General features: G+C 32.0%; 2 protein-coding genes across 2 annotated transcripts; both read right to left on the bottom strand.

Annotated features, from left to right (window-relative positions):
• Nucleotides 1-4,252: 4,252 nt before the first annotated feature.
• HO173_003155 (uncharacterized protein) lies at nt 4,253-4,687 on the bottom strand (the record flags this gene model as incomplete). Its single annotated transcript, XM_037305083.1, has 1 exon — nt 4,253-4,687. The coding sequence occupies one exon, from the start codon at nt 4,685-4,687 to the stop codon at nt 4,253-4,255; it is 435 nt and encodes a 144-aa protein (XP_037167948.1).
• A 5,387-nt stretch (nt 4,688-10,074) lies between these two features.
• On the bottom strand, nt 10,075-10,561 carry HO173_003154 (uncharacterized protein; the record flags this gene model as incomplete). The annotated part of the gene is made up of 2 exons (XM_037305082.1): nt 10,075-10,505; nt 10,555-10,561. 2 exons carry the CDS (start codon nt 10,559-10,561, stop codon nt 10,075-10,077), a joined length of 438 nt encoding a protein of 145 aa, XP_037167947.1.
• Nucleotides 10,562-10,763: the final 202 nt, after the last annotated feature.

Here is a 10,763-nt window from a genome sequence, read left to right as displayed (position 1 = left end):
GCCTTTCCGCACGATTTCCGCCGGGTCCGCACCATAAGCACGATTTAGCACGATTTAGCCTATTAAGCAGACTTTGCCTATGTCCAACCCTTTCCGCCAGTTCTGCCAGTTTAGCAACTTCAAAAATTTTCAGCAACTTCAAAAATTTTGCGTAATGCACTCTAATACACTCTAAGTACTATTCTACATACATATGGTATCAATATATATCATCATCAACATGCGCATCATTATACATGCGCATCATTGTGCGCCATACCAGAGCATCACCCACGCGACTAATTTCATTGAATCGTCCAATTCCGTAGCCAAATTTGAGTTGACGTTGATACTCGTCGCCGTAGAACCTTGCCGTCGCAACGTCGATCATTAGAACTTTTCTTTTTCGTGCGTATTGCTGCTAAACTGGCAGAACTGGCGGAAAAGATTAGAACAGTTGCTGAACCGGCGGAATTTGGGCGGATTCTAATCAGAGTTACTAATCCGGCGGATTTTGTGATTTCCGCGACATACGCGCGATCAGCAATTTCAAATTTTGCAGGAACTTTTCAGATTTGCAGATGTAAGATACTTCGTAATACTCTTATTATAACTTTATTTCTTTAGTAAAATATAAATAATAAAGAAATATTAGTAATATTAAAGGCGAAGGATTTATATATAATTTTAAATAAGCTTCGATAATTAAGAGTAATAATAGAGTTAAAAAGAAAATATTCGTTAAAGAATACTCGCTCTTATAATAAGGAGATTATATATATTATTATAGAGTATCTAAATTAGAGTATTATTAATAACTAAGATCTTATATATTTTTATATATACTTTTATTATAATAATATATTTATCTCAAGAAATAATATTATATATATTTTAAGATTTATAAATTCGAAGAGCGTTAATAATAGATATTAAAAGAAATAGTATAAAAGAAAGAAGTTTTTAATAGTCGATTTTAATACTATATAATTAATTAATATCTATTATAAATTAGAGATTATTAATATTTAAATTTATATTATAATTAATATATACTTCTATAAAGTTATTTAAAATTATATAGAAGTCTTTAAATATATAGCTATTAGCGTTATAAAGTAGTTTTTAATATATATAAAAGAGTATAAGATTATTCTTATTATTAATATATTTTATTAATTATATAAACTATAAGAAGATCGATTAAAAGAGAATTATATTATTAAGAAGTATTAGATATTTAATAAATATATTTATAATTCTTATAACTCTATCGATAAATACTCTTCTTCGATTAATTAAAGAAGGAAAATTACTTTATAAAGAATCGGCTAGCGAATATTATTATTATATACGCTATCTATATACTCTTAATTCGAGTAAAGATCTTTAAATTTATTAAGAATTAAAATAAGTATTAAATTTATAAGTAAAAGACTCGCCCGTATATAACTTTTAATTTACTATAATTTATATATAAAATAATAAGATAGGGCTAAGCTATAAAACCTTGAATTTATATGTGCAGCCAATCATAAATTCAGGGTCACTACGCTCTTTGATTAGACCGGCTAAGTTACCACGGATAAACAAATTAGCGTCCGCAACCATCAAAATCTCGCCCTCCCGCGTCTCCCTCATCAAAAAATTGAGGTACGTTATTTACAAATAGAATAACTTTTTTGTTTTCTATTGAAATTTTGATATTTTTTTTTAAATTATAAAGCGTTATTTGCGCTTTCCAAATTTTTAAGAATTTTGAAATTTGGTATGATAATTATTAAAGCGTAAGGAATTCAAATATCGCTCACCTATTTACTCGATAGCCCTAATTAACAAAAAAAATTATGAATTTAATTCATAGGCCTTTACTCGTTTATATATAAATATCTTAAAGAATTAGCGATAAACTATTTCAGCGTATCGAATTCTAATTTTATTAATATACTTTATTAAGAAGTAAAAGTATATAATAATTTTAAATAAGTATCTTTTTATAATAATCAGTATATATAATAGAATAAGATAGGGCTGAGCTTGAAAACCTTGAATTTGTATGTGCAGCCAATCATCAATTCAGGGTCACTACGCTCTTTGGTTAGACCAGCTGAGTCATCGCGGGTAAATAAATTAGCGTCCGCAACCATCAAAATCTCGCCCTCCCGCGCCTCCCACATTAAAAAGAGATGTACGTTATTCACAATAGTAATAACTTTTTTGTTTTCTATTGAAATTTTGAAATTTTTGTTTTAAATTTTGAAACGCTATTTGCGCTTTCCGAATTTTTAAGAATTTTAAAAATTTGTCTTATAATCATTAAAGCGCAAGGAATTCAAATATCGCTCACCAAAGATCGCTCACCTATTTACTCGATAGCCCTGATCAAAAAAATGATTATGAATTTAATTCATAGGCCTTTACTCGTATTATAATAATATTATAAGAAGATATAATCGCTTAATTTTAATCTAATAACTTTAATAATAAAGAATATACTTGAGAAGAAGAGAATAAAAAGATATATATATAATTACGTTTTTATTCTTCTTAAGTAGAAGATTAAACGATATCTCGCTATAAATAATAATAATTTAACTCTAACGTTAACGTAGATATTAAAGAGAGCTAAATCTTAAAAGTCTTTTTAAAAAATTATATAAATACTATTCTTATAGAGTTAGATAATAAAAATTATATATTTAAGAGTTATATATTAATCGATAATAAGAAAGATTAATCGTTAATCTCCTCAATTAATACTCTTCTATTATTTAAAGAAATATATATTTTATAAGTCTCTTTTAATATATACTTATTATAAGTATATATTAAAAGAGATTTATAGAAAGTATATTACTCTCGTATTAAATAAGGCCTCTATTTCCCTAGTAAATTAATAAACGACTCGATAAAATCTCGAATATCGTATTTTTAAATGAATTAAATTTATTCGAAGTCTAGATATTACGTTTATATCTTACTTTTTAATACTTATTAATTAATTACTTAAACGCTTATTATTTAATAATTATTTTATATAAGTCTTATCGAGTATACTCTTCTTATTAGTCTATTTATAAAGATCTTTTTAAAGCTATAATATAATATTTATAAATATTATTATCGTTATTAATAATCTTAATTAAATTTAGTTATCTAGTATACTATAAAGAAAGTTATTAAAAAGTTATCTAATATTAATTTAAAGTTTAATACTTATAATTTAATTTAATTTAAGAGTATTTAAATTAATTATATTATATTATTTAACGATTTCTTCTCTATCGAAAAATTAAATATTAAATAATTACTCTATGATAAAATATATATTTAACTATTATTCTTTTATTTATTTATTAAACTCCTTTAAAATGAAAATCTTTCAATATTAAAATAGTATACTCGCGATTTAATACTTATTAGACTCTTTAATAATCTCGCTATTATCTATATATAAGAGTCTAGCGTACTCGTTTCTTATTTATTTAAGATATTATATATAGAAAAGATATCTTAAACGTTATTCTTTCGAATAATAGAACTTCGTAGAGAGAATTCGTTATATAATTATATAGTATTTTATACTTTTAACGAATATACTCGATTTCCCCTTTCGAACTATTTTAAAGAATATACTCGATTTTTTCTTTCGTTTTAAAGAATATACTTAATTCGCTATTCGAGCTATATTAAAGAATATACTTTATTTACTATTCGAGCTATATTTATAATCGAGTATATAATATCGAGTATATAATAGAGTATATAATAGAGTATATAATCGAGGTCTTTCGATTATAAGTATCTCGCTATTGCTTATATTATTCGACTATCTCTTTTATATTAATACTTATAAATATTAATCCTTTATTCTTTCTAATTTCTAAAAAACACTTTTTATAACTTAATTTATATATTTCTATAAGAATCTATTAGGCTTTAATTACTATATATTACGATCTGAAAAAGAATATATAGATTATAAAGTCGAGGGTCGAAAGTAGCTAAAGGCCTTAATTTCTATTATAAATGTTAAGGAATAGTCCTAAGTGGAATCATATGCATGAATAATGTGTGTGTGTGGTGTGATAATTATGAATTACTGCAGTGCCGCAGTGCCAAGGCACTAAGCCCAATCGGGACGCCTAGTGGAGGAATCCGTAACAAATGCCACCGAAGAAGAAAAATGACAGCGTCCTCGCTGCAGACATGGAGACGCCAGAGATACATCAAGTGCCATAGGCCTGCTTCTCCTGAATCTTCCCTGGAGCACCTATCCTTGACCTGTAGCCTCCATGCCTTTCGCGTAGTGAATGTAGTCAGGTGGAGAGGCGAGTTGAGAGACGAGAAGAGAGGCGAGAAGTAAAGCGTTATTAAGGCGAATAGGAGACTCTCTGCAATAATGCATAGTAGCTTGGTGTGGAATAGTGGAGAGCGTGCCCGTATTGTCATTGTCGCTGCTGCTGCCCGTGCTCTTGTTCTCCGTAGTCTTCTCCGTAGATTTCACCGCAGTTTTCTCCGTAGATTTCTCCGCAGTTTTCTCCACAATTGATTGTTGCCATGGCCTATGCTGAGGAGCGGTAACTTGGTACTCAGCAGGGCGGAATTTGGCTTCAATAGCTGTCAGTCTGGTCTCGAAAGCTGTCAGTCTGGTCTCGAAGGCTGGCATAGCCTGACTGATTGCGTCATCGATTGCGGCAGTGATCATGGCTTGTAGGGAGGCTGTTTGCTCTGCTGTAAAACGGGCATAGGGTGGCTAATGTTCGCCATGGTGGTAGGACGAATGGCCTAGTGAAAGGATCGCTTGAATGGACGAGTATTGGTAGGGTCCTGATTAGGTGCTGGACAAGGCGAGGTAGGCGTCTAAGAGACTCTGGAGATGCTGCACTCGGTGGGAGTGGTATTCTCTGTAGATTTCTCTGGTAGTGAGTGTTGTAGGGTCCGTGTAGGTGCTGGACTAAGGCGAGTAAGCGTCTAAGAGACTCTGGAGATACTGCACCCGGTGGGAGTGGTGTTCTCTGTAGATTTCTCTGGTAGTGAGTAATGTAGGGTCCGTGTAGGTGCTGGACTAAGGCGAGGTGGGCGAATGTAACGAGGACAGCTAGTGCTAGGCCTGAATCGACCGAGGTGTTGCTACCATTGTTAAGGAATAGTCCTAAGTGGAATCATATGCATGAATAATGTGTGTGTGTGGTGTGATCATCATCAACTATGTAGGCCTGCAGTGGAAGAAGTCTCTGCAGTGCCGCAGTGCCAAGGCACTAAGCCCAATCGGGACGCCTAGTGGAGGAATCCGTAACAGGGCGGCTATAATATCGTAGTATTAGCTATTAAAAATAGATTATAATAGTAAATAATTTAAATAAGTAATAATAGTAACTATAGTAGTTATAATAGTTATATTTAAATTTTAATTTTAATTATATAAAAAAAATAAAAATAAAAAAAAAAAGGTTTACCTTAAATGGAATATCGTATTTATATATTTTATAAATCTATACTTAGTATTAATTCATCTTGACATCTATAAATTAATCTATAGAGTCTCTAGCGTATAGAGAAAAGTAAACGCTATACGGAGGTTGCCACTGAAAGTCCTGAACATTAGGGTTAGGGCTTTCAAACCCTTGGCATTCTTAGCAAATATCTTAAATATCTTAAATATCAATGCTTTGCATAGTAGCGACATCACTGCTATATATATGAAGTGTATGCACATCTGCAAATCTGAAAAGTTCCTTTCCGCACGATTTCCGCCGGGTCCGCACCATAAGCACGATTTAGCACGATTTAGCCTATTAAGCAGACTTTGCCTATGTCCAACCCTTTCCGCCAGTTCTGCCAGTTTAGCAACTTCAAAAAATTTTCAGCAACTTCAAAAATTTTGCGTAATGCACTCTAATACACTCTAAGTACTATTCTACATACATATGGTATCAATATATATCATCATCAACATGCGCATCATTATACATGCGCATCATTGTGCGCCATACCAGAGCATCACCCACGCGACTAATTTCATTGAATCGTCCAATTCCGTAGCTAAATTTGAGTTGACGTTGATATTCGTCGCCGTAGAACCTTGCCGTCGCAACGTCGATCATTAGAACTTTTCTTTTTCGTGCGTATTGCTGCTAAACTGGCAGAACTGGCGGAAAAGATTAGAACAGTTGCTGAACCGGCGGAATTTGGGCGGATTCTAATCAGATTTGCTGATCCGGCGGATTTTGTGATTTCCGCGACAAACGCGCGATCAGCAATTTCAAATTTTGCAGGAACTTTTCAGATTTGCAGATGCATATAAAGTACATAGTAGCGATATTACTGCATGCATACGGGGTATACAGTTGCGATATTACTGTGTGCACAGTAGCGATAGCAGCGTATAACGGTATACCTAGACATATTGCCGAAGTTATTCGTTTACGAGGCGGTAACGAGTATCGAGAGGGCCGTAAAGGAGGGGATAAGCGGCCCTATGATCCAGCTGACCGAGTAAATCAGTACATACGTACTCCGTAATTATATAAAACATCGTATGTAGATTATGAAGCTATTCAAGAAATTTGCCAAAATGCTAGAAATGCCAAGAATGCCAAGGGTTTTAGCGTATGTTCAGGACTTTCGATGGTAACCTCCGTAGAGATAACTATTATATACTAGTATAGTATAAGATAATACTATAAAAGATAGTAATATAAAAGCTAGTACTATGAAAGATAATATCGCAGTTAAGTCGATATCGTATATAAAAGTCCCTACGTATAAAGTTCTCTACTTCTATATTAATAAGTTTTAAGAAACTAAAAAAGTCGTCGTAAGTATCTCTTATCGAAAATTAATAATATATCTTCTTAAATAACTTTATAACTACGATTTATAATACTCTAGAAATTTTATAGACTATACTTATCATATTAATTAGTTAATCCTAAAATTTTTAGAAAATTCTAGCTCGAATATCTTAAGTAAAATTATAAAGTGTGAAAATACGCTTAATATTAAAAAGTACCTCGGCTATTTTATAAACGCCAAGACTATCTTAAAGAAATTCATAAATTCTACGAGATTTTTATTTTATAGAATAACGAATAATTAGAATCCTCTATAAACTAGAAGCTTAAAGATTTAATATCTTTTCAACAAACCATGAAATTTCTAGAGTATTATAAATTATCGGTGTGAAGTTATTCAAGAAATTCCAATATTCGGATTTTCGAGAAAGGGGTGCTAGTAATACTTACGATAACTTTTTAGTTTTCTAATACTATAGAACTTATTAATATAGAGATAGTAAATATTTTTTTTTTTTTTTTTTTTACGTTATTAAAATTAAAATCTAAATATAATTATTATAACTATTATAGCTATTTAAGCTATTATAGCTATTTTAGCTATTATAACTATTATAACTATTATAACTACTACTATTACTTATTTAAATAGTCTATTATTATAGTTTATTCTTAAGACTAGTTCGATAATTATATATTTTAAAAATAACCTCTATTTATTTTTAACTTAGCGTTATATATATATAGAGTATCGTTTAATTATTATATTTTTAGAATATATTTTCAAAATATCTAAAAATAAGTCTCGAGTTTTATTTTTTAGTAAAATAAGACTAAGTACGCTAAAATAATAAACATCTATAATTAATATATATATAGATATAGAGTTACTCTAACTCTAATTTCATTAATAGAGATATTAGTAGAAATATTAATAGAGATATTAATAGAGATATTAATAGAAATATTAGTAGAGATATTAATAGCAATAACGAAGGTAATAGAAGTATTAATAATAATTAAAGCCTATATAATAGTAGTAATAAATATCTTCGTTATTGTTACGAATTCCTTTACTAGGCGTCTCGATTAAGCTTAGTGCCTTGGCACTACGATACTACAGAGACTTCTTTTAAGTTTCACTGCAGGCCTATATAGTTCATTATTATTATCACACTATACACATATTATTCATATATATGATTCTACTTAGAACTATTCCTTAATAGTTATAATAACGTGAAATAATAGAAATTTAATAGTTACTGATAGAGAAGATAATTTTCTTAATTTTTTACGACGTTTATAACTTAGTCTTAAAAATAGGGTTATCGAACGGAACTGTATAGATATTTTATATATTTTGAATATAAATTAATAACATTTTTAAGTTATATTTTTATTTGCTAAGAGATAGCGTTATTTAGTAAAAATAAGTAGAGATTATTTTTAAAATATGTAATTATCGAACTAATTCTTAGTAACTAATACTACGATATTATAGCCGCCCTCTATAGATTTAATATAATAGATATTTCTACTAGAGACTTATATATAGTCTATTTTTATTCTAGCGAGATATATATCTAAATAGTATATTAGGGCTAATAACGATGAAAATAGTTAATTTTAAAGAATAAACTATATTAACTACTAGATTTGAAAATCGAAACTATATTAACTATTATATATTAAAAATTAACTACTCTACTATTAATATACTAATAGTAAAGCAGTTATAATAAAAGCTAAAATATCGCTTAGTAAGAAGAGGGAAAGATAATATCTATATTATAGTATTAAGCCCTATTAGCCCTATTAGCTCTATTTTAGCTCTACTTTAACTCTATAAATATTAATCTATTAAAAATCGACTTTTTAAAAGATTATTATAAACTACTTTACTATTAGTTAAATTAGTTAGTTTTACGATTAGAATTACATTAACTATCAATCGATAGACTTTAAACTATATTATTAATTACGAGAAACTAACGATTTTACTAATAGTAAATTAGTTAGTTAATCCATTATTACCAGTTCTATAGTATACGATATTTCATCTAGACCCTTTAATATAGTAGAATACTCATTGAAAACACTTATTTAGCGTATTTAAAAACATCTGAAATGCTTAACATCGAAAATCTTTCATATTATATACTTAAATTCGTACTATAGTATAGAAATCTCTCCGCAAAATTATTTAATAATACTACTATTATTAGTATAGGTCCTAAATGAAAAAATGAAGCTATACTAAAGTCTTGATATGTTTCTTAATCCCTCAGTTATCTATTTCTAAGCTTCTTAAGCAGAGGCTATTTTAGTAGTTATTGCGGGGTATTCGTAGTTCTTGCTGCGACGGCGGCGAATTGATGGCTACTGCGTTATTGGTGCGTTCGAGAGATATAGCTGAGGTTATATAACTTTAAAATTGATTAAATGCGACTATTTGCGACGTGGCTACTTGATTTGAATGATTGCGCGGAGAGATAACTATGGTACAGTACGAATTTAGGTGTGTGGTGTGAAAGATCTCCGATGCCAAGTATGCCACAGGTTTTTGAAAACGCTAAATCTTACCTGGCTAGTGACTAGCCTCTCGGCATATGACTGTGAGTTCAAATCCACCAAAAACCCCCATACCATTCATATTGTTATGATTATTACACGCAATTACAAATTGAATAAACAGTAGGACGCTATCGAGCACCGTCCACCGTAGCTAGGACCCATATCTCGGTCCGATATGGGTGGTGGACGGTTAGCTATAATGATAAAGTCATGTCACCATCGGTTCGAACAGCGCACATGCTAAGAATGAGGCTGGTAGAAAAAGATCAGATGAACGCCAACTGAGGGTTTGCGCTACCCTGCCAAATGAGAGCGACCCCAGGGCGTATTATGGTGGTAGCGAGCTTAAACTCCGCATGTAAGCATCGCAGGTCAAGAAAGACATCGCCACTACTGGCTACAAATTGGGATATCTCAACTACTACCTGTTCATCAAGCAGTAGGCTTCTTGGTAGGCTTCTTCCTTCCACCGCCTTTACTAGGAGACATTGTTGTAAGAGAAGCATTCCTCTTATGACTCGTGTTGACCTTGAATAGTCAGCAAATAAGAAGCTTTCACGAATACATAGATCATACCTCTTCACCTTCTTCTTAATCACTCCCACCCTAATTGCTGTCTTCCTCTTTGACCTCAAGATCATCCTCCTCGACTCGCTCCCGCTTGATACTACTAGTATCTTCGGCGACCTCTTCCATGTACTCTTTCAACTGTTCCTTTCCTTTACGCGTACGAGGATTGTGCAGGCTTGTCCTCCTTTGTAGGCTCGCTTTTGGCCTTACCCTTACCCTTACCCTTCTTCGACTCCGGCTCGTCTTTGCCCGCCTTCGGCTTAGCAGGACTATCCTCTACCTGCCCGTGCTTGGGATCCGGTATTTCGCATACTATAATAAGCACGCGCTCACCTTTCTCTTCCCTGCAAGCTTGGAGAAGGTCGCTTACAAACGAGGAATTGTAGACGCTGTTTGCAAAGCGACGTGGGGTAGAAAGAGGGCCTTTGCCATCGATGGTGGAACAAATCCAATGGTGAGTCACTCGAGGATCGTAGATGATATCGTCCCACCTGTGGCCCTCTGGAAGGATATCTTCCTTAATCCATTGATCGATACCGTCCGCGGGCAGTCTTTTGTCCCACAACTTCAATGACATTGAGCCTAAGCTTGTTAGATACAAGCTATCATAGCAGCAGTAGCAAGTACGTACCCCACATATGGTTCCCAGTATATAATGGCTCCAGATCATATTGGCTTGCTGGATCATACTACTGATGGCGAGGTGTTATGACAGTCTTGGTATTAGACGCTGTGACACCACTATCATTGGATTTGGTACGGTCAGTGGCAAAAGTTGAGAATGTAGCCCGGCTACCAGCATGAGGCTTACTATTCTTGACAGCCTGGTCCTTGGTAATG

Source organism: Letharia columbiana (assembly GCF_014066305.1).
Source record: "Letharia columbiana isolate WasteWater2 chromosome Unknown Sc0000007_s0, whole genome shotgun sequence".
Classification (NCBI taxonomy): domain Eukaryota; kingdom Fungi; phylum Ascomycota; class Lecanoromycetes; order Lecanorales; family Parmeliaceae; genus Letharia; species Letharia columbiana.
The sequence above is the reverse complement of the archived record's forward strand: the minus strand, read 5'-3'. Positions and strand labels throughout refer to the sequence as shown.